General features: G+C 29.2%; 5 protein-coding genes across 5 annotated transcripts; 4 read left to right on the top strand and 1 right to left on the bottom strand.

The window, feature by feature from the left end:
• The first annotated feature begins 797 nt into the window (after nucleotides 1-797).
• LOC124932454 lies at nucleotides 798-2,087 on the top strand. Its single transcript, XM_047473084.1, has 2 exons — nucleotides 798-1,416; nucleotides 1,547-2,087. Exons 1-2 carry the CDS (start codon nucleotides 939-941, stop codon nucleotides 1,921-1,923), a joined length of 855 nt encoding a protein of 284 aa, XP_047329040.1. The 5' UTR covers nucleotides 798-938; the 3' UTR covers nucleotides 1,924-2,087.
• A 692-nt stretch (nucleotides 2,088-2,779) lies between these two features.
• Nucleotides 2,780-3,867, top strand: LOC124930678 (vacuolar protein sorting-associated protein 28 homolog 2-like). Its single transcript, XM_047471013.1, has 2 exons — nucleotides 2,780-2,848; nucleotides 3,044-3,867. The coding sequence occupies exon 2, from the start codon at nucleotides 3,046-3,048 to the stop codon at nucleotides 3,673-3,675; it is 630 nt and encodes a 209-aa protein (XP_047326969.1). The 5' UTR covers nucleotides 2,780-2,848; nucleotides 3,044-3,045; the 3' UTR covers nucleotides 3,676-3,867.
• On the bottom strand, nucleotides 3,313-10,953 carry LOC124930677 (anaphase-promoting complex subunit 4). The gene is made up of 19 exons (XM_047471012.1): nucleotides 10,745-10,953; nucleotides 10,496-10,607; nucleotides 9,803-9,894; nucleotides 9,369-9,452; nucleotides 8,585-8,812; nucleotides 8,429-8,509; nucleotides 8,083-8,228; nucleotides 7,048-7,208; nucleotides 6,861-6,961; nucleotides 6,670-6,744; nucleotides 6,390-6,569; nucleotides 5,927-6,009; nucleotides 5,751-5,849; nucleotides 5,394-5,498; nucleotides 5,077-5,215; nucleotides 4,549-4,770; nucleotides 4,316-4,468; nucleotides 4,162-4,243; nucleotides 3,313-3,982 (listed from the first exon to the last, which is right to left on the bottom strand). The coding sequence occupies exons 1-19, from the start codon at nucleotides 10,811-10,813 to the stop codon at nucleotides 3,888-3,890; spliced, it is 2,307 nt and encodes a 768-aa protein (XP_047326968.1). The 5' UTR covers nucleotides 10,814-10,953; the 3' UTR covers nucleotides 3,313-3,887.
• Nucleotides 10,954-12,155: 1,202 nt separating this feature from the next.
• Nucleotides 12,156-15,641, top strand: LOC124932639 (bifunctional riboflavin kinase/FMN phosphatase-like). The gene is made up of 10 exons (XM_047473298.1): nucleotides 12,156-12,520; nucleotides 12,633-12,819; nucleotides 13,071-13,201; nucleotides 13,787-13,856; nucleotides 13,947-14,012; nucleotides 14,289-14,443; nucleotides 14,539-14,634; nucleotides 14,725-14,876; nucleotides 14,963-15,046; nucleotides 15,376-15,641. The coding sequence occupies exons 1-10, from the start codon at nucleotides 12,454-12,456 to the stop codon at nucleotides 15,499-15,501; spliced, it is 1,134 nt and encodes a 377-aa protein (XP_047329254.1). The 5' UTR covers nucleotides 12,156-12,453; the 3' UTR covers nucleotides 15,502-15,641.
• A 3,801-nt stretch (nucleotides 15,642-19,442) lies between these two features.
• On the top strand, nucleotides 19,443-20,269 carry LOC124932755 (F-box protein At1g61340-like). The gene is made up of 3 exons (XM_047473432.1): nucleotides 19,443-19,668; nucleotides 19,753-19,827; nucleotides 19,925-20,269. The coding sequence occupies exons 1-3, from the start codon at nucleotides 19,471-19,473 to the stop codon at nucleotides 20,114-20,116; spliced, it is 465 nt and encodes a 154-aa protein (XP_047329388.1). The 5' UTR covers nucleotides 19,443-19,470; the 3' UTR covers nucleotides 20,117-20,269.
• The last annotated feature ends 4,586 nt before the right edge of the window (nucleotides 20,270-24,855 follow it).

Raw genomic sequence — 24,855 nt, 5'->3', positions numbered from 1 at the left:
TATTTTAGTTTGATTATTTATATTAAAAAAATAATAGAGATAATGGATATTTTTTTTAATATTAGAAAACTAATATAAATCCCACTTCAATAAATTTAAAGTGCTTTTATGAAAATATTTTATTATTTAAAAAAAAACTTTTGTTACTTTTTAACTACCCTAAAATATTAAAATATTGACATATAGTATAAAGTTCCTAAAGTAAGAAAAAAGAAAACTTATAATCAAGTGGACCAAGTTAAATACTTATTTTATACACTTTTTTTTTTTTTTTTAATTTGATATAAAAAATTATCCAATTGTATATCTAAATTATTAATGATATGTGAATAATATAATAAAATAAATCATTTTATTTTTTTTTGAAAAGAAATGAAACGTATTACAAGTGTTAAAAGAGGGAATTATAATAAAATAACTTATATATTTTAAAATGAACTAAAAATATTATGATTAACTTTTTTTTCTTTTTTTTAATTTGCTAATCAGATATAGTTAAGTAAATTTTATCATTTTAGAAAGTGATTAGGATTACCTCCTCTGGGCACCGGCCGGCGGCGTCGGACTTTGTTTGACCCTATTAAGGGTGCTGACTGCCAGCAAAGCAAAGCAAAGTGGGTCAAGTAGAAAGCAGCCGTCCAAAGGTTGACTGTCAAAATGAAAAAGGAAGAACATTCAATAAAAGAAGGAAGTATTGGTTGTTGCCCATTGATAAAGCAACCTATGTAATTAAGATTCTCATACCTAAAAGGATTTTTAATGGAAGAAGCAAAGTGCAAAGAGGCTTAAATCCAGGATACCAACTTCCTTCTTTTCCCACTGTCAATTATACCCATCTCATCTCTCTTTCTATTTATACAGAAGAAAGCTCATGCATATCAAGTTTTTCACCTTCATAAACCATCTCAATTCTTAGCCTGTAAAAGCTTCTATCAATTATGGCTGTTCATACCACCACCTGGCTTTCCTCTCTAAAACTTCTCTTCATGTCTACTGGTGTACTGTCTATAGCTATGTTTATGAATTTCTCTTTTCCAATCATTCTAGACTTTATGATCTACCAGTTACCTTCTATTTGGTCGTTTATGGCTTCCTGGTTGAGGCCTCCGTATCTATATGTAATCATCAACGGTATCATTATCTCCATAGCCGCCTCTTCTTTCTTCCATCACAAGGACAGCAGCCAGATCCAGTCGGATTCGTCCGATCATCTCTCGGAGAACATATTGAAGTCTTCTCCGTCATTGACAGAGACTGAATTCGTTATCTCGAAGTCGAATTGGACGACGCTTATGAGAACGAACTCGCCGCCGGAGATCCAGAATTCAGAGGAGGAGGAAATGATTGTAACGCCGGAGAGGCCGATGGCTTTGTCGAGATTCAGCAATCGGAAACCTGTAAGAACCAATCAGGAAGGTATAACTAACTGATAGCAGAGAAATCGTTCGATCTGATTTTCATTTTGCAATTAATTAGTAAAGAAAGGGATTACAAAACTGGATTATCTATCTATCTATCTATCTATAACCTTGATTGATTGATACAGGTGGGAGGGGACTGAAAGTGGCGAAGCAGAGGAAGCATGAGACGCTGGAGAACACATGGAAGACGATAACCGACGGTCGTCATATGCCATTGACGAGGCATTTTAAGAATAACAGCCTTCAATGCTCCACCAACCTCGATGAATCTGTAAAGGACATGATGGTGAAGAAATCGGCGACGGTTATTGACCGAACGAGTAACTGTAACTCGCCGTCGATCATAAGGACGGGAAGGATACGAAAGGAGCCATCGGTAGGTCACGATGAGCTTAACCGGCGAGTGGAAGCATTCATAATGAAATTCAACGAGGATATGAGATTGGAGAGAGAGGAGTCTCTCCGGCAGTATAAGGAGATGATCAACCGTGGGGCAAGCTAGTAGAGGGATATGCCTCTGGAGTTCATCTTTCATTTTTTTTTTTATGAAGAAAGAAATAGAACCCCCATTGATTTGATTCAATTCAATTCCTTTGAAATTGTTATTAGTTCTAGGTAATTTTGCTTAAACTTACATTTACAAAAATAATGATTTCTGTTTAGCTTCATACTCTCAACCAAACATGAAAAAAAATCATGTAATTTTCTTTGATAAAGGTTTGTGTTTGTCAATTTTTTATTTTTATATGTTGAAAGATATAGATGTCGGTCGATCGAGTTGAGTTCAAGTTAGGTGTAATTAATCGAGTTGAGTATGGTCGATCGAGTTGAGTTCGAGTTAGGTGTAATTAATTGAGTTGAGTATGATTTAGGCCGAGTTCGAATTAAATACAAATAAACATGTTTAGGTTCAAGTTATAAATTTTAATCTGAATTACTAAACCTTTCATGTTTCATATTGTTCAACCCAACCCAAACAGTTACCACTCAATTTTAACTATCAAATCAAATTATAAATAACTTTTCTTAGAATATGTATATGATTTGGTGACAAATTTATTTTTAATAAAATAATCAAATATAGATTAACAATTTAAAAGATGAGATCTATTCGGTAAACTCATTAATCATTTTTTAAGATCTTCAAACTTGTTAATATTATATTTTATGTTACGAGATATTTTGCTCTTAATCTTGTAGTGTTTTGGTGACAAGATGAACACTATTGTTTTTGTCGATGCGATAAAACAACTATCCATTGGAAATTTAGGAGTAATTTGATCTTGAATGATAAGTTGAAGAGTCTATTTGATCTTCTCTCATTATTTATCTTATAAGATTTGCTGTGTTGTGAAGTCCAAGCTCGTCATCATCTCTCTCTCGAGCACCTTCCCAAATCAATAATTCAAAGCCTCTCTTACCTTCCTGTAAGTCTTCATCTCTCTCTCTCTCTCTCTCTCTCTCTCTCTCTTCTGCTATGTAATATTATCAGTGAATTCTGCGTTCCCTTGATGTACAAATTATGATTGTTCTTACTTATTGATCCTTCCGCCGATCGTATTGACCTAACTGTTTGAATTCGTTTACCTATTAACCCCCGATCGTAATCTCTTCTTCTGTAGAAATGGAGGTCAAGCTATGGAACGATAAGCGGGAGAGAGACATGTACGAAAGCTTCGCAGATCTATTTGCAATCATCAAGGCAACAGAGAAGCTTGAAAAGGCATACGTGCGTGACACAGTTTCCTCAGCCGATTACGAACCAGAATGTCAAAAGCTAATCGCTCAATTCAAAACACTCTCTTCTACCCTAAAAGACATCATACCTAGCGTCGAACGATTCCACGATACTTACAAGATGGATTGCCCCGCAGCCTTGAACCGCCTCCTCATTTCAGGTGTCCCCGCCACCGTCGAGCATAGGGTCGCTGCCGCCATGTCTGCAACTACCTCCGCCCCTGTTGTCGCCGAATGCGTGCAGAACTTTATAACTTCCATGGATTCGTTGAAGCTCAACATGCTTGCTGTTGATCAAATCCATCCTTTGCTGTCTGACCTCTCGGCTTCGCTCAACAAGCTTACGATCTTGCCTCCTGATTTCGAAGGGAAAATTAAGATGAAAGAGTGGATTGGAAGGTTGTCCAAGATGGGAGCAGCAGATGAGCTGACTGAGCAGCAGTCCCGGCAGCTTCACTTTGACCTAGAATCATCCTATAACTCTTTCATGGCAGCATTGCCATCTGCTGGGTCTTAACCCACCCCCCATTATCAATGTAAGCAAAGCTTGTAGGAAGGATTTGTATTTGAAAATAACAATTATTTTGATGAACTTTTCCCTTGAAGCTATTATAAAAACAATCAAATCTTTTACAAGACTGAACTTATGGCTCAATAAATAAAACCAAGTTTAAATAAAACCATTTTGAACCATTTACCACATACCAGTGATTGATAAAGAAAGAATGTTTATTCCTCATCTGATATTTCTTCTTCATCTTCCTCCAAGATAAATACCAAAGCTCGTTTTCTAATGCCAAACACACAAGCCACTCCTCTTGATGCTGCAAAAGGGTCAAAAGCAGTTCAACAACCCATTCTCATATGCCCATTTGGAAACACTTTCCAATTGAGCATTATAATATGCAGAATTGAAGTTTAAAAAACCTTTCTTTCTTGCATCTAGTTTTAAAATTGCAATCTTTCTCTTTTGTCAACTGGGTTGGCAACTAAAATCACTTACCACTAACCGCCAATGGAGCAATAACTGAATGAGGAATACTTCGAACTTTCTCATTATCCAGCTCCAGGTACATAGTTGTGTCCTAAAAAATGAATGGAATGCATTAAATCAAGAAAGAATACTTGTTCTATAAACTTGAAGAGTAAGATTGTACCTTTAATTCAGACACAGTCCAAAATTGTGTGATAGTAGATCTTAATAAAGGCTGAAAAGGAAGCTCAGTCATTTGCATAATCACCATAAACCCATTACCCGAGCATTCAGAATTGTCATTCATCTCATTCAACAGAAGAACAACTTGGCTGTCCTGTTTTACAGAACACAAATTCGTGTTAGAATTGTCAAATCCATAATTTCAATTATTTTAGGTTAAAAGTGGATACTTACCTTGTATAGGCAGATGTCAACACAATCATAGTAGTCAGGAAAAGACAACAAGATGGCTTCAAGAGAAGAATTATTCTCTTGACAGTCATTTTGCGTGAATCCCCTAATGATTCCGATGCAATTTGAGATGTTTGACATTGAATCATCTGGTATTCTGAAAGAGATGTAATCTGTCGCCCTTTGTTGACATGAAGGATAGCTTGAAATGGCTTCCGAAGATTCCTATATCGGCAAACATGCAATTTATGTCAAATGAAGACTGTCAACATAAATCATGGAATAATAAGTAGCAGGTTCTGAATCCAGGAAAAAGAAGCAAATGAACCTGTTTCAAAACTAATCTTCTGTTACTATCTGTGTTATGATCACAATCTCAATATAATCATCAAAGTTTTAAATGAAAGTACTGTTTTTTTGACCGTTTGGTATAAAAGATATTTATAATGATATCATCTATTTTTTGGCAAACATGACAAATTTAAAATGTTAACCTGAAAACTATGTATAACAAAACAGCCCAATATGTACCTGGTAGTGTGATATGGATACAGGAAAGCTGGAGTGCAATGAATCTGGAGAAGATGAAATGGGAAAGAGAGGCAGAAATTCTTTGAACTGTAACTTTTTCGAAATCATGGAGAAAGGCATCTCGAATGCCTCCTTGAAGCTGAAAAGTGAATAAGTGTTATGTGACAGCAATAAACCCAAAAGAACTGACAATCAACTCTGGAATATAGGAGCTCAAAAAATTGAAATGGCAAAAATAGTCCAAGTTCATGAAAACTCCATTGTTTTTGTTAGAAATATCCCGAATTAGTATTTTTAACATGAGGTTGTGTAATTACCATGATTCCATCTGCATAAATTCCTTAGCCAGCGTTCTTTGAAGGAAGTTGGTATCAGAGAATCCTCCGAATACGACAAGCTCTTTCAGTCTTTCCACTGTTTCTCTGAAGAATTGACCAACATTAATCTTTAAGCTTGCTTATATTAAGAATGGTATACTCTTACACTGTCCCCACTTGGATAAAAAAATTCTGGAAGAGATTATGTTTGGAAACTAAACGTAGTCAAATATTAAGAATTTATTGGTTATTTTTCATCTAGATTTGGATACAATTTGGATAAAAAAAAGTGTTTTCAAATGGGTCCAAAGTGTTCATGTGATTGTAAGCTTGTCAAGGATGATAATAATAACTTACGAATCAACTTCAATATTGTAATCAGCCCCGGACGAATCAATCAGTTGCTTTACAGGATCTTGGTCATAGAGGAACTTCAAAAATATTATGACTAATTCACTGCAAAATAAATAAGAGAACATAAGTTTGAAATAAGGTAATCAATAAAAGGCACAGAGAAGCAATAAAAGGCAGACCTACTGAAAGTGGGTAACTGATCAGTTGCTTCAGACATCAATATCTTTATACACTTCCGAAGCCAGCTGAAGAAATTTGAGAACTGAAATAAATGAAGGACATTAAGTTCAGTTGTGACATGAAAAAGAAAAAATGAGGTAAGAGCATACAAAGAATTGTATTCCTGTTTATTTAAACAAAATATTCAGAACATCCTCATAGCCATCTAAGAGCTTGTTTATTAGGTTATGTTGGATTATTTTCAAAAAATTCAATCAACAATCACTTCTTCAATCATTAACTAAATTTTAAAAATACCCTTATTTTATTTTTTTGTATAACATTTAAAATATTAAGAATATGTTAGTCAATTATCAAAATCATCCACTTTTACATCAAACTATGTCAGTCTAACAACCAACCATTCAAAGGATATCAGATCTAGTTAAAGATCAAAATAATGTCAGTATGAGCAAAACATACCTCTTGTGTCACAGAGGTTAAAACTCCCAAAAATCTTTCCACTTGAATGAGCAACAAACCAGCTTTCTCTGTAGCATTACTGATTAACTGTTCATCCAAGCCAATAGCTTGGAAACGTGCTCTCCATTTTGAAAACCCTCTAAGTTCTCCCATTCTAAACCCGATAATTTCTGTAGCAGGCTTGTTAAAAGAAAACGATATCTTAGATGTAACTCAAATGAAATTTATATAATTAAGACTTGAAATAAAAATGTAACCAATGGAAAGTTGATACACTCACATGTAGGTGTTCTAGGACAATAAGCTGAAGCTCTTTTCCAGCACCACATAGACTCTTTGACACACGTTTGAGACCCTATCAACAGATAAGCATATCTGATGAACACAGACCATTCCAATTTCTTTTCATAAACAAAAAAAAAAAAGAAGGAAAAAAAGAAGAGAGAAGATATCTCATATATCAGATTGTACCGGATCACCAAGAGTATTTACTAGAAATTGATGAACTGGTGGGCTTGTTCGTGCACCACCTAAAAGGCTCAGAAACTCCTCCTGAGGAGTTGAGTCTAATCCTGTAGATAAAAGATGGATCCATGTAACTAACGGAAACAGAGCAGAAAATGTAACTGCTAAAATCCCAATGGTGACAATAATTTACCATGGTCACTAATCAATTTAGGTAGGGAATCAAATTTATTATGAAATGTCTGCATGGCATCAGACCATTGCTTGAACATGACTGACAGTGATGCTCTAATAACTTCAGTTAGATCCTCAATACTGGAAGCCTGTTGAGCTACCTGGTGAAGCTCGTTTTTCCTGCATCAGAAAAAAGTTATGTTATATTTCTTATGAATGAACTGGAAATGCCACAATAGTTGCAATTGGGGTGAAGTTGAAAGTGACTAAGGGAGCGTTTGATTAGAAACTGAAAATTGAATGTTGAATACTGAATTTTAAATGTCAAATTAGTTAAGTGTTTAAAAAGTAAATGTTAAATAAACCAAATAAAAATATATATGAATTTTAAGTATTTGATATTAAAGTTGATTTGATAAAACGTAATGCTAATATCGGAAAACTACTTAAAGACTAATTACATTTTTTTTTTAAAAAGTTAACTTTTCTTATAAAGAGCGCAAGATGCGTTCAAACGTACCTTAAAGACTAATTACCTTATAATAACGTAATTTGATTAATTACCTTTGTTAAGTTTGTGTCTTTTGCATGCCCTTACTATTATCGAGTTAAGTCAACCAGATTTTTATCCAAAAATATTTAGGCTTAATTGAGCTAAATCTAAATAATTAAATGATTTTAGATAACAGTTATAAAAAATAAACTTAATTCAAATAAGTACTAAATTATTTAGATTAAGTGATAAATTGTGTTATCAAATATTTTCCAAGTAAATGAAGCATGCTCAAGACATTAAGACTACAAGAGGGACATGCAGAGGAAAAGCTACAAATTTTAAAGGGTGAGAAGCAAATACATGAGTCTGGATGAAAAACAATTAAACTGAAGACATGGAAAAGCATATGAAATAACTTAAAGCAAAGACTGTTTAAATAAGAATTAAAAATCACCTTTCTGTTGGTGGATCACAGAAAGCAAGAAGAAGAAAATTGAAGAGTTAGATATGAACAAAGATAAACTAAACATATTACTTTATATCATAAACAAATATTACCTCTTCTTGAATATTGAAGTGTCAATCACCAAGCAGCATAAGCCAAAATTATTTACAGGCAGTCTTTTGCTTGATTCAATGCCATCTCTGGATAGCTCACCTGAGCACATGACTATCAAATGGCACAAGTCTTTTGCCAAAGTCACCTGTGAAGGAATAGTTCTTTACCCCAGATTTAATACATTGAAGGAAAAAAAACTCTTAACAGCCATAACATAAGATATGTGATGATTCTCAATGTGGTGATAATGAATGATACTTGATAAATAAGTGGCTATGACATCTTTTTAAATTATAAGCATTCAATGAACAAACAAATCTCGGTTTTAGTAAAGACAAACATTACCTTATTGATTGAACCATTCAGAAGTTGGTAACTGGCGTTATCATCCACACGAGGATTGCAAAGAGAAAACTGATGGATATTCTGAAATAAAACCCAATAGTTAAATTTCCACACCCATATTCATCACCTAAAATAACTTGACCCAAATTAACTTACAACTTTTCCTATAGGAAATATGCCGAATAAACTAAAACAAATACTTCCATCTTTATCCCCACTGCATAAGATGTTAAACCGTTGATGAGTAGAATCCAATATCTCCCAGTGTGATCGTTCGTCATTATCTTCACCCAGTGCAATTCCAGGCACCCGAGGAGCCCTTGGAGCAGGCGGGAAAAAACGAGATGTTCTATCTTCATATGCAGAAAAGCTACTACAGTCATCCTGCATTACAAAAAATTATCACAACCATCTAAATGTTTCCTTCAACATATCCCTCTCCCTAGTAAATAATAATAAGTAACAATAGTAACATCAATTAAAATAAAATCTATTAATTCACTACATAACTACAATACAACAGATCCCACAAGTGCAGTAAGAATATGGAGACCTGAAATAGGCTAAATAGGGTGACCTAGCTGAGGGATAAATGTAATGAATGAAATATTAATAGAGTTTATATTCTCTCTTGGCTATGGAGGCTCTCCATGCTACTCATCTAAGAGCTTAGATCATTCCCTTCTCATCTTCTTCTCCAATATACTCTTACCTATTACAAAACCCTAACTCTAAACCTAAGTAGTGTAACAGATTGATGATGGGATAAGTGGTTATATGGATTAAATCTAAATAATCCTTCATCAAACAAACCTTTAGAGAGTGGAAGAGCCAGCTCAAATAGATTTCATACATAAGCATCACTCCTGTGCTTGTATAAGAATTATAAAAATTAAAATACATATTTCAGTCAAAACAAACACAAAATATGAAAAAATACCTCATTTTGTGTGCTATCTTCCTCCCAGTTAAGAGACACAACAGCAGAAGTATGGGACTTACTGCTTCGCAAGAGTTTGCCATTCTGTAAGAACAAATAAACAATATAAGAACAGAATATGAGGCACATCAAATAGGGCAGAAAAATAAATAACTCCCTTAGATTTCAATTAAGCAACATAAACATGCCATTGTATCTGAAAGCATAGTGCAACACATTTTAGCAATTCCAGATTAATTTTTTTTTGGAAAAATAATACAACAGATCAAATTATTACCCAAAGATTGAGCGAGTGCTGGATCTTCAGCCCTCAATTTAGTGTTTAGAAAATGCTCGAAAAATATAGAACTTTTCAAATTAAAGCACAATAGTTTGACAATGTCTCGTCTGCTTTTATTTCTCTAAAATTATTATCATTTCATGAGGCAACATACTTCAACATCATGTAATGAAATGGTCCCATCTTCTAACCCCGCCGCTATTGCTTTACCATCAGGCCTCCAGCATAAAGATGTTATACATTTTCCTAAAAAGCATCAAGAACAAATTCATATGAATATGCATAACAGCAATATTACAGAAGAATATAAATAATTTCAAATGATACAAGTCCTTTTTTGATAATAAAATAGGAACTATAATTACAAAACAGAAATGATCAACTTCACAAGTTTCAATACTTCCACTTCAGTTGCATCTATAGTTTACATTTGATGTTAACATTTCTAATCAAGATTAGATCTTGATGGAGTTTGCATTGACAATCAAAGAAAACAATTGATGATGACTTACTATGGCACACATAAGGAACATCAAAATAAAAAATCATCCAGGGAAGTTTATAGCACAAATATTAGAATTAACAATTATAACAGGTGGTCAGACATCACTTTAATTGAACAAACGTTATCCCTCAAATTACACCATTGTTTCTTTCCTATTGGAAAGTGACAGTCAATTCATCAAACATCTTGCATGCGAAAACTATAATATCATCTTTTCCATAGATATAATCAATAATTAAAGGCCAAAAGTCCAAAACTTGTTTGCTAAAACAAACTCGGACTGTCCTGAACAGAATGATATATTCTTAACATAAACTAACGTGAATAAGTAGGATCAGACACCTGGAGATATAGTCCACAGTCGCTGCCAATTGAAACGGTGCAGAATAATCTTGGAATCTTCCGTGGCCATGGCCAGTAAATCCTTCTCCGGGTTCCATTCTGCTATTTTAATCTGTCGGCAAAATGAAGTTTAGAGAAAACTATGAGAAAATGTACAATTTCACAAGTTAGTAAAACACTTGTATATCTTGCTAAGCCAATTGTTTCAAAATGGTCTATCTATGTATATATGTAAAGAGGCAGAGAAACCTGAAATGGAATAGGTTTGTCAAATTGAAGCTGGAACGGAACCACTCGTTGATCTTCGTCTGTGTCCATAAGAGGGTTTGAAGGCAGTCGAGAGAAAATCAGCACTCCTAGGCAAGATCAGCAGTGAAGCCAAGCCACCGGTAGAATTTTTCAATTTTCAGCAAGAACTGACTTCACATATCATTCAATTTACAGTTTCAGATCATTTTTCTTCTTTCTTTTTTAATAAAATTGGCTTTTATTATTCCAAAGTAAGGACATCAGTAAACATTCATCTCAACTTCACATGATTTTCTCAGCTTCTACTCAACCAAATGCATTGCAATCATCCTAAATTAGTTAGAACAACACATCGTCCATTTTCAACAGGATAACCTTTGAACTTTCCAAATTATTCGGAATAACTAATTATATTGAAAAGCAACAAATAGATCTAAGGTAATCTAATCAAAAAATCAAAATCAACAAACCTGGAAAGAAGGATAACGGGTCGGCGCTGGTCTAATGCGGAAGACGAAGTACTCCAGTCTCCAAATAACTTAGAATCGTCCTCCTTGTCGAGTCGTCCAGAAGAATATACAATAGAGAAGAAGAAACTAAAGAAGAACGCAGAAGAGAAAAGGAAAGAGAGTGAAGAAAGAAGCGCGAATAACACTTATTTAACTAAGGGTTTTACCATAAATTATTTTGTATACAAGTAAGCCGACTAAATTGTGTTCATTCTTTATCACCTCCAAAAAAAATATTATCTTTTCTTTTATTATCTTTAATAGCATTTGAACCCGACTAAATTGTTCAATAACGAATAGAAATAGTTCAAATCAAACTCAATTACCAAAACCAAAAACATTAAGCTTTATTTATACTAAGTTATATTTGTTTTATTTATACTAAGTTATATTTGTCGGTTCAACGTTATTGAGAAGACCCATATATTTCGATTAAAAAAATAATTAAACATTTCATCCTTATCGGATTGATGTCGCAAATCAGATGCGAAATTTTTTAAGTGAAAGTGAACGAATAATTTATTGTGGGAATAACCAAGATTAGCCGGAGGTTAGTGGGACCCATATACGGATTGGTTGTCGTCGGGGAGGTGATTTTTAAGGTAGAAGCAAGCTTTTCTAAATTCTTTTCTAGTTTTGATTACATGTTCGGAAACGAATGTTATTTTGATCATAATGCTATGCTAAATTTAATGTTTTAAATTATGAAATTATAAAAGTTCAATAAAAATAAATTAAAAGGTTAAAAAATAAAACAATAGACAATATTTAAATTAAAAAATATATATTAAGTAATAATTTAAATATTTGTATAAAATTTAGGAAGAAAAATATTAGTTACACATTTACAAAATGTTTAGTGATTTTGAAAGTTAAAAGATTTATTAGATATTTGACCAAACTTGGAGGAAAAGAAAGAAGATGAAGAGATAAAACTGGGTTTGGGAGCCGATGGAGCAAATGAAGATAGCTTACCAGCAGCGGCCAACCAGAGTTTGAAGTTTCTGGCTCAAAACCCATCCACGACGGTTGTCTCCGTTGAAGTTTTCCGGCGCCGGTATCCTGCTGTTTCCAGTTCAATATCACACAAATCTGTCTGTCTCAATCCCTCTCCGTCAGTAGTAGAAGAGATCATTTTACTTATATCGCCACCCATCTATATTTAGTTGAATTGCATCATCTCAACGATTCTCCCCTTATATGGAGGTTTCTTTGAAGATAGCATCATGTGTCATTTTTGACTTGGATGATACTCTTTTGAATACAGGTAAAAATGATTTCTTTAAGGAGTCAATTGAGATGTCTAGTTATTAATCACGATTCTATGAATAGCTCATTTGTGCTAGTATTCATAATACCATAGTTTCATCATTTTACAGATGGCATTGTGACTGAAGTTTTAAAGGTTTACTTGGCTAAGTATGGGAAGAATTGGGATGGGAGAGGAGCTCTTAAAGTTGTAGGAAAGACACCTTTGGAAGCTGCAGCCGCCATTGTTGAGGATTATCAACTTCCTTTATCCACTGATGAATTTGTTTCAGAAATTAGCCCAATGTTCCCTCAACAGTAACCAAACCAAACCTCTACTCTTACTTCAGTTCATCGTTTATTTTTATGAGAAAAGATAAACATTTGTTTAAATCTGATCAAATCCAAATTATGCACTGTTTGAGGCTGAAAGCTTCAAACTGTATTTACTAATGTATATATTTGCTTTGTCTAAAATGTTATGTTCATTCATTTATGTTTGGTGACTTAAGTAGTATTGAAATCTTTTGCTTTTTATTTAGAAGTCTGTTATTCCTCCTTCATTGTAGATGGAAAAATATCAAAGCTCTTCCAGGTGCAGATCGGTTAATCAAACATTTAAGGGGTAACAATGTGAAAATGGCATTGGCATCAAACTCCCCAAGGGCTGACATTGAAAATAAGATCTCCAGACATCATGGTAATCTATTCCAATAATTTAGCCTTTTAAGGATTCTCATAGAGTTCACTTGTTGGATGCTGACATTGTTTTCTTGCTGTTCCTGATGGATTTCGGCCTCTTCTTTACAAATGTACAGTTTTAATCAATTTCACTTTTATATTATAGTGGTAAGACATACTTCACTTCTTTAGTAGTCAACAGATCTGTCTAAAGCTTAGGCTACATAGCCAAACCCCTTTTGACCTAAAATCTCCAACACTTCGGGATTGTCTAATGTATTGTTATTTGAGTTGAGAAAGTAGACATTTGGGTAAAATGATCCAAAATCCCCTTGGTATTTGATATTTTAAAATGTTTTAAAGAAAAAAAAAAATGGGGGTATTTTGATATATGATGATTTGGTGGAAGAATTGATGGATGTTTGATTATCTGGATTTAATCCAAATAGCCCACGTCAAACAAGCCTTTGGAGATCCTAGATTTATTTTAAATTTTATTTTTGTATCTTCAAAAGTTTCATTAAACTAGTGAAATATTTAATACTGATGCATTTCACTTACAGTTAAGACTAACAAAATAATTCCAACTACTTGTCCAACTTAGGATGGAAAGAATCGTTTTCTACCATTATTGGTGGTGATGAAGTTGCATCTGGAAAGCCATCACCTGAAATGTGAGATACAACTTGATTTGACCTATTCTATTTTATATGTATGTATTTCTCATCAATGAATCTTATATACCTTTATTCTTGTTGTTTAAGGTTCACTGAAGCAGCTAAAAGACTGAATTTTGATCCTTCAAAGTGCCTCGTAATTGAAGATTCAATGTAAACTACCCTTAAAAGTTAAAACATTTGAATTATTTATGTTCAATTTCTACATTTAAAGCGTTTGGTTGGCAATTTTCAAGATGATAATTAACACAAAAAAAAAGTTTATTATATTGACCCTATTTGGTTTCAATTTCCTGTTCTTTTCCCCCTGAATGGATCATCATTATTGATTGACATGATATTGACCCTATTTGGTTTTGTTGGAATTGGTTGCTTAGAATCTCAACTACATGCATTCTATGGTGCCCTAATTTTCTGTAATGCTATTAGACCAGGTGTAACTGCTGGTAAAGCTGCTGGAATGAACGTGGTTGCTGTTCCATCTCTTCCAAAGCAGACCAATCTTTTCACTGCAGCAGATGAAGTGATCAATTCTCTTCTAGACTTGCATCCTGAGAAGTGGGGTCTACCTCCTTTTGAAGATTGTAAAGTCTATAGATTCATGAAAACTACATCTCATCAGATTTCTATTTGTCGTCTTTCTCGATCTTACTTGAAACATTTTCGCTGCCAATACCAGGGGTTGAAGCCACTCTGCCATTAGAACCTTGGCATATATATGGTCCTGTTATTAAAGGATATGGTCGTGGCTCAAAGGTTCTTGGAATTCCTACAGGTTCAATTAAGTTAATTGTTTATAGGATCGGATTTCTTTGAAATTAATAATCACTTAAAATTTAATTTCCATATTCTTTATATGTTTCAGCTAATTTGTCGACAGAGGGCTTCTCTGACGTGCTGTCAGAGCATCCCTCGGGTGTATACTTTGGTTGGGCTGGATTGTCGGGGCGAGGAATTTACAAGATGGTGATGAGTATCGGCTGGAACCCTTATTTTAACAATTCTGAAAAGACAATTGTGAGTCTTATATTTGATTTATGAAAATCATATTATACTCGTATCTTTTAAAAACATTATAATAGTGAAAACTGGACGAATTTCAGGAGCCATGGTTGCTTCATGAATTCAACGAGGATTTCTATGGCGAGGAATTAAGACTTGTGATTGTCGGTTATATACGACCAGAGGTAATATAACTACCGCTCTCTCTCTCTCTCTCGGTTTAACAAAATGGCTATAATGCCCATTTCCCTAAACAAACAAAATTATCTGCAACTCAATCATAGATTATGGGATGATCAAAGATTTGACCTTTATGAACTTTGTCTGTAACTCACTAAAGTCCCGGTTCATTCCACCCACCCAATGTAGCTCTTAGGGTACCCCAATCCAGTTCTAGCAACTTTGATTAAAAGGATTCTTAAAGAAAGAACTATCTTTCCATTTCTTTCTCTTTTTTCGCTTGTGTTCGATTTACTAAACGCTATATCTGAATTATTATTTTTATTATGGACAGGCCAATTTCCCATCACTTGAGAGCCTGATTGAGAAAATTCATGAAGATGGGAGAATTGCAGATAGAGCCCTAGGACTTCCATTGTACTCCAAATACAAGGAAGATCCATTTTTTTATGTTACTTGATAATGATCAGCTATAATATCATAATTGTGATGTTATTGATTGCTTTAGTTCCTAACTGGAAACTGAGAAGAAGCAATCTTTCATGTGAATAACACACCAAATCCTTCATTTTATTAATATACCCAGAATTAACGATAATATATTTAAGTTATGTCTCAAAATGTTATCTTATCTTGATGCATATCTGAATGAGATATTGACCGTGTCACTTCTTTTATCAAAGTAGAAATACAAATTTGTGTTGTGGTCTAATGGTTATAGTATAAGACTCATCCTTAGAAATACATTTATTTGAAAAACAAAAACTAGTTTATGATCTAATAGAATGGTCTCATTGTGTTTCTCATTCTTGCTTAATTTTGATTAAGTTGTTGGTTTTTCTTGGTTTGCTTAATACAAGGTTGGGTTAGGGTTGTTTTTTAAATAAAGTTGTAATTTGTATCCCTATGTAAATAAATTTTATTTATTTATTTTGAGATAAAAAATAATTATGTTTGGATAAATGGAGTTGAGGGATGTTATTGTTTCATTTGGTAATAAAAATTCTGGTTGGAATATGTCCACATTTAAAGAGACATTTTTATATGTTAAAACTTTCAAATTTAAAATTGAATGATGTGATAATTATGTGATTGACCTTTAAATAAATATATATTTATTTTAAAAAATGCAATCTAAAAAAAGATTAAGTTCAATAGAGTTGTTGAAGACATTAAAGTTATGAACATGTTGAATATTATATAAGGCTTGTTTGATGTGGATTATTAGGATTAAATCATAATTCATAAATCATATTTATTTTTCAAATGATAATTGACATCCTTAAGCATATTGTGATATGCTCTCTACAACAAGAATGAAAAAAAAAATCCACATAAATTAAAGTCAATTCAAGTCATTATCATGTACAATATTATTATATTAGCAACAAATCAATGGCTAGGAATACATGTCAACATCTTACAATTGGAGGTCATTGAGCTAGGCTCGATTTTCTTGTTTTTTAGGTCGTGGCAGGATCAAGAGACTTTTTTATAAGGGTCAAACACAAAATTACAAATTAAAAATTAAAAAAAAAGATATTGAACTTATAAATTAAATTAGAAACTAGTTTAATTTTTTGGTACTCAGGTAAGTGCATCTTATTTATAAGATATAATGTATTCGTATAATGTATAATAAGCAGGTATAAATTTAGGAATTAGAGTTGATGTGTTTAAAATAAAATTATGGATAAAATAAATGGATATGATGTATTTTTGTTATTTTTAAATTACATAAATAAATAATGAATTAAATTAAAAAAAAACAAAAATAAAATTATGAAGTTAAGTGTCAAGGTTTAGGATTTTATATTTAGAGAATATTAACGAGTCTGAATTTATAACATTTTTAAGATTTTACAAATTTATAAATAATTTCGATTTTACAATTTTATATTATTTTACATTAAAAAAACAAATTTATTTTACAAATTAAAAAAAGTTATTATTTATTCAAATAAACTAGTATAATTAATTTTATAAATATAATTATTTTATAGTGTAATTTACTTATTATTAATTTTTAATTAATTTTATATATATAAATATAGTTTTTTAAATTGGTTAGATATAAAATAATTAATTATATATAAACATAATAATATCTAATTAATATTTTTCAAATTAAACTTTTATAATTTTAAGTAAACTCTAAATTTTAGAAGTTTACAACTATTTAACGATTTTAAGTAAACTCTCGATTGTTAGTGATTTAGTCAGATCATATATTTTTTATTTTTTTCGGGATGAACTGAAACTTACTTAGCCAATAGCCAATCAATAGATTCTTAATTATTATTATTTTTGTATAGACGATAACTTATTCATTATAACTATTTTTGCATTTTATTACCAATTCGTGTAAGTAAATTATGCATAAAATTGTTAAACTTAATTAGTGTTGGTCTAGTCTATTTTCCTATTTTTTGTTAGTTAACACTTAGCAAATAGTTAACTTTTTTTTACTTAATTTTTTTCTTAAGAATTATCTTTATTATTTGATCAACTATCTTAATGGGGTTATTATTTATATATAATTTATTATTAAATATCACAACTATTTTTTATTTAATTAGATTAGTCATCATGATAAGAGACTTACAATAAGAATAAAGTATGATGATAAAAATATTTCATCATTTATGAGTGATCAAGAAGATAACTTGGGTAATTTATATTTTTAAGAAAAATATAAAGTTGGACCTAACTAAGATAACACAATATCTCATTATACATTACCTTAATGCATTTTTAGTATTGATTGTGGATCTCATCCATTATATTATTATTTTGCCTATAATTATGTGAGAGCTTGAATAATATTTTTATATATTTTTCAAGAAAAATATTGGTTATTTAGTTTGTATGGGTATTTGATGTTTTAGAATGGTTGTTTATATTGTTTTCTATTAATTTTTACTTTTTTTTTTGTGACTAGCATCTAATGAATTATATAGTATTTAGTTACATTTATTTTTAGATTTTTAATAAATAAAAAAATAGTTATAATAATCTAGAGAGTAACTAAAGTGTAAAAGTATTTGACTAAATGAATTTAAATAGTGTTGATTTATTAAATTTAAAAATATAGAAAAAAAATACAATAATCTTTATATAAAGAAAAAACCGTCAAACAAAACTTTTATTTTTTAAAGGTGAAGCAGCCAAGTCAGCCGCCAGTCACTGCGCAATACTTTTATATTTAATTTGTGGCTATTAATAAAGGATATCACCGTCCAAATGTTTTTAATTTTTAATACATTAGAAACAAATGACAATGTTGTTTGTCATTTGAAAATTAATATATATAAATGACAGTGTTTTTTTTGCCTGTCAGATTCTAAAAACACACATTGACAGCGTGTCTATCAACAAAATGACCCTCAAATAAAATAAAATAAAATTTATGTTTAGAATTAATAATTAAGTATTAAAATTATTCCATTGAAATAATTTAAGAAATAAAAATAGGTCTTAAAAGATAAAATATTAAGTTTTTGATCCTAAGGTGTCATGTCTTAGGGTTATTTTAACCTTCTATATTATAAATAAAAATAAATTTAAATATTTAATATATAAATTTGGATAAAATTAATATTAAGAAAATACTTTGATGATATTATACTTATAATTTAATTTCAGTTAAATTATTTAAACAATAATAATTTAATAAATTTAGTTTAAATAAAACACCACTAATTAAATGTTTAAACTCTCAGAGCACATTTGATTTTAGGTTTTATCTAAAAAAAAATAGGTTGTTTGAGATTTTTGTAATATAAAATTTTAAATAATTTTTTATATTTAAATTTAGTAAAAGTGAAGTAAGAATATTTTAATATATTTATTGATAAATTAAATAATTTAATTATTAAAATGATAAAATTATAATAAATAATTATTTTTAAATTAATAAAATCAAAATAACCCAAAATCAAAACATCTCTTATAGCCGCTCAAGTAGATCATTTAATAGAAAAAAATTATAATAATATTTTAAAAATAAATAATAAATGGTATTATTAAGTTTACTTCTAATATACGTAAGGAGTAGGTCATTTAATATAAAAGTATTAGACTGAAGCATGCTTTTTCCTTGTTTATTTACCTGTTTCTTAATTAAATTATTTTTTAAATAAGGAATTTAATTAATTAATTTTTTCTTTCTTTTCAAGAAAACTCCAGCGCTTTCGTGTTGTATTCCATTTTTTCCCTCTAAAAACCAAATTTTCAAAGCTTTCTTATTATTTCCTTATACATAACTCTCTCTCTCTCTCTCTCTAGTTAGTTAAAACTGAAAAGCGGTTCTCTGTATCTCTTCGTTTAACTGCAACCGTTGGATTTCTCAACCTCCTTCTTCTTCTTTCTCTCTCTGTTTTACGATTGATTGATTGAGGTTCTCTGTGATTCAGATTTGAGAAGTGATATGGCTGTATCTGGTAATGAAGGATTAGGGCTTGGATTAGGGTTTATAAGTTACACTAGATCGATGAGTGGTAAGAGGATTGCTATTTCTATCAATAATGAAACGGAATCGACGCCATTGTTGAAGAAACAGTGTAGTCAGAAAATGGATCTCAATTTCCTAAGATCTCAGCTCGAAGCTCTGCCTCACGATATCCTGGTTAGTACTCTACTATTGTTAATTACTCTGAATGTATGAAGCTTCGCTTCTCTTCTCTTATCAAATTTGGACTTCATTTTGCAGATGAAGATTCTGTGCGGCGTTGATCATGATGACTTGAAGCAGCTTTTTCATGTATCGAAAACTATTCGCGAAGTGGTAAGTTGTTGATTGATTTATGGAGTGATTTGATTTGTTCTCTGATTGAAATGAAATGTTAATGATGATGTTGTTTGGATTTGGATTTGGATTGTAGACATTGATTGCTAGGAAGATTCATTTCGAGTATAGTACGCCGAGGAAGATATTAGGTTTTCGTGATTTTGATCAGATTGGAGATTTGGAAGATGATTATGAAGCTCCGAATGCTCCGAAACGGATTAGGAATGGGCGGGCGATGATGAACGAGAAGAAATTGGCGGATATATCAGTGGCATTGTTTGCTTGATTATGTTATTCGTTTGAAGGTAAGAAGGAGTAGGAATTAGGTTTTTGATTTTCCTCTTCAACCTTTTCTCATTGAAGAAGAAGAAGAAAGCTAATAGTTTGCTTACCTGTGCTTCCTGTATTCTCTTCTGTAAAAGAAGAACGACCCTATTTTGTATATACATTTTTGTGCATTTCCCACTATTAGTTAATAAAATACACAATATATTGTTTGTTTCTTTCTTTCTTCTCACTTTTATTAATCATAGTTATAATGTATTATTGTGTTTTTTATCTGTAATTTTTGTGTTTATTTGGTTTTCAATGAATTTTTCTTTCTAAAAAGATATGGGAATCTTATTATTGAGCAACCATCCATTTATTTTAATGGATACAGAACAATTTGATACATTTTTTTAAGATTTAGAAAATATTAAAGGTGTTGTAAAAATGGGTTGTTGAATTTGTGTTTGTTTGACTAATGTAATTAAGAATATGCTTAATTGTAATTTGGTCTGAAATCTGAACTAAATTGATCTCAATGACTAATGTTTTATGAAATTTATAAACAAACGGGTTCGGTTGCGATTATGTGACGGTCAAATCGTTAATCTAAACAACCAGTCATGTTTAAAATTTAAAAAATATACATAATTTTTTATTATTTTCAATACTTTTGTGTAATGTCGTCTAAACTGAATTGATCTCAATGATTAATGTTTTATGAAATTCATAAACAAAACTAAACAGGTCGGTTGTCGATTATGTGGCGAACTAACCGTCCATTCCTGATTAAAATTTAAAAAATATACATATTTTTTTACAACTTTAATATTTTTCTTAATAACTAAGTTTTCATCTATGAAACTACAATATGCACAATTGAATATTTGTTTTCAAAGTAAATTTTAAATATAAAGGTTTTAGTAACTATAAGATCGATCGAACCAATTTACTAACGGATCAAAAATTTGTTTTGATTGTGCATTTCGATATACAAACATAAAAAAAAAAAAAAAAAACACTAAACACCAACATATTGAATGATGGTTGATAAGAGAGTTAATTTTGTAAGAGAATAAACTTTAATTTAAAAAGAAAATATTACAATTTATTTTAAATTTTAATATCCATATATAAACCCGGTTCATTTGTCCCTACCAAATAGGACCGTGTTTACTTCTAATCGCTGGTCATGATTTGTTTCCATTCAATTGAACATGTCTTTTATACTGTTGGTATGTTTTGCCTCTTTATTGGTTTGAATTCTCTTTAAAAAAATCATTTTTATTTTTAAATTTGAATTATAAATATAATGGTAAAATAACATTTTGTTAAGTATTAACTAATATTTTATTTTATAAAATTGATTAAATAATTTATAATAAAAATCAGAATATATGATTTACAATTTCAAATTTCACTTTGAATTCGAATTATATTGCCAAATCAAAGTTTGACTATGACCTTTGTCAAATATTGGCCCATGGAAACATTTTTGCATACTTTAGAAATATTAAATTATTATTTTTTTAAATAGACCTACTTTATTAATTATCGTTTATGTTGTATGTTAAAAAAAATTCTAAAATAGTTAGATTGGCCCATTGGTTTTGTTTATATTTATTTTGTTTAATTTTTTTATTCAATAAAATGTATTATATAGATTGCTATAATATGGTACCCTATATTAAAATAATATTACTATATTATTATTTTTATTTTTATCTAAATTCTAAGATTTTAATTTTTATTAATTTTTTTAAAGTTAGAACTAATTATTTAATATATAGATTTCTATAATATCAATTATCATATTAGTATTAATATAATATTATTACTATATTATTATATTATTATTATTATCTAAATTATATTTTTTTATTCATTTTCTTAAAGTTGAATTAATTATTTAATCAAATATATTAGGTAGATTGATATAATATTATTACCATATTAGTATTAATTATTAGTTATCTATATTTACCTAATTAATCTTTTATTTGATTTCACCAATCATGTAATCATGTAGTTAGTTGAGAGACCTAATGCAAATTTAAATTTTATAATTCTTACAAAATTAATTTTTTAACAATTATATATTTTTATTAAAAACATATTAAATATATAACAATATTAATTAGTATAAAAAATATATTTAAAATATTAATATATTAAGTTATAAACGAAAAAATACATCATAATAATTTCAGTTTTCAAGGCAAAATTCTAAATATTTTTTTTTCAATTAATATCTTTAAATATTTCAATTTTTTAATTATTTTAATAGCATTGTCTTTAAATTACTAACCATTTTAAATAATGTATCATCATTAATGTAGGTTCATTTGTTAGTTGTGTTTAATTTTTTTTAAAATTTAATATAATTATTTCTCTTCACTAACATTTATAAATTTTCAATGAATAAAAATCTAAAGAGTTATTCATATAGTTCAAATTGCTCAAACCGAGATCTCGAAGTAAGGTAAATAAATTTAAAGATATTAAAATGTAACCTTAAATATGATTTTAACATTATTTCTTTATAAGATATAAAATGGTAGTGATATAAAAAATTTAAAATATAAATATATATACATAGAATAAGTATAATATTAAAGATAAAAAATATTATAAAATATAATAAAAAAGACATAATATTTTATGATAAAATATATATTTTATAATATATAATTAATAATATAAATTTTATAATATATAATTAATAATATTATATACTAAAAATTTTGATGTGAAAAGTAAAGTTCAGCAGTTTGGTAATACCACCAATGGATACTATTACTAGACCCATTAGTTTTAATATCCCAAGTTCCCAACTTAATTTTTAGTAGACTTCAAAGACTTGATTGATATTTTGCTTTTATTTTAGTTTCATTTTGCAATTTAACAAGGTTTATGATTATACTTCAGTTGCAATTTATTTAATCAAAGTATTATCGCCAAATCATAAATAAAATCATAAATAATAGGTGACTGTTCACCCAAGGCAGCCAAAAAAAACTTTAAAATCACTTAAAAAATTATACTCTTTAAAATCGAGAGTTTAAATAAGATTGTTAAATAGCTAAGTATATTTTAGGATTTACATACAATTTTAAAAGTTTAATTTAAAAAATATTATTTATATATAATTATTATTTTATACTTAACTAATTTTAAAAATTATATATTTAAATATAAAACTAATTAAAAAATATTAATAAGTAAATAACACTAAAAAATATTTTAAAATTTTAATTATATTAATTTATTTCTTTGAATATATATTTTTTAATTTATAAATATAACTTTAAAAAAATATATAAAATAGTATAGTATTGTAAAATCTAAATTATATTTAAACTTGTAAAATTTTATTATTTTAAATTTTAAATTATAAATTTTATCTATTTAAGAATCTACATAAAATTATTGTTTAAAATCATAAAATTTAACATTTTAAGAGTTAATTCAAAACTTTAGTCCAAAGATAAAAAAATAAAATAATAATAATAATAAGAAATGGGCACGAATAATCATGTATACAGTATATATAAGAATTTAAAAAAAAATTATATTAATGTATAGTCAAGAATTACAAATTTTATTTATTATTATCAATTGTTATAAGTGGTTTTATTTTATGGAATACATGTATACTCATTTGTTTATTAGTTTAAAATATATATTATCCATATTTTGAAATCTTACATTTAAACTCAATTTATTAATTTTGCATCAGAGGTTAATGATATATAGTAATATATATTATCAAGATATTATTAAAAATATTATAATATTATCATAATTTAATACCAATAAAATAAATTTAAGATTTTATTTCTATTTAAAAAAAAAATCAATACAAGATTTTTAGCATTTCTAAATTCTAACAAAATAATATTCTTATAATATGAATCCCCTTAATTTGGTGGAATTATTAACATAATTTATTATTTAAATATATTTTATTTTCCTTCTAAAAATGAAGACGTAAGATTGGTGTGCTCAATTATAGGGGCTAAACTAGCCTAATTGATCCAAACCCAAATTAAATAGTTTTAATATATGATTGTATTGACAATGATTTTGTATTACAAATAAATAATTCTACAAATTATATTTGAACTAATTGAACCATTATTTTTGGGTATTCTTTTTATTAAGTGTAACAGGTATTTTCTTATATATATATTTCTTATGTATTAATTTGTTTGATTAAAAATTATATTTATATTTATATTTACATTTATTTTTATTTGATTTTATTCTTACATCGTCAGCACGGTTAACTTTTTTTTTTACTCTACACAGAGTCACAAAATACATATTTGTGTCCTAACAATTATTATTTTTTAATTAAAAATTAAATTCATTTATTTTTATTTTTATAAAAATTTAAACATAAAAAATTCATATTCCTTTTTGTCCTCTCTACCCTCTATATTTTTTTCATAATCAAAACACCAACAATACTCATATCACTTAATTAAGCTATCTCTTTAAAATAAAATTTTTAATTGGTTCCTTTTCAGTACCAACGAGTAGACGAAAATGAGAGGTTGCTGGAAAACTCTTTCACCAACTAATAGTTTGCTTTTCTAATATTTATTGAATAATCATGTATAATATTTCATATAATTTTTATATTTAATTAACTAGTACATAATAAAATAACAATGATTTTAAGTATAATAATACATAATTAAAGAACTCCAAATGCTAGAGCTAATTATAACCCTACAAATTATGAAAGTTTAT

Source organism: Impatiens glandulifera, chromosome 3, assembly GCF_907164915.1.
Source record: "Impatiens glandulifera chromosome 3, dImpGla2.1, whole genome shotgun sequence".
NCBI lineage: Eukaryota > Viridiplantae > Streptophyta > Magnoliopsida > Ericales > Balsaminaceae > Impatiens > Impatiens glandulifera.
This window is presented reverse-complemented; position numbering and strand designations above follow the sequence as displayed.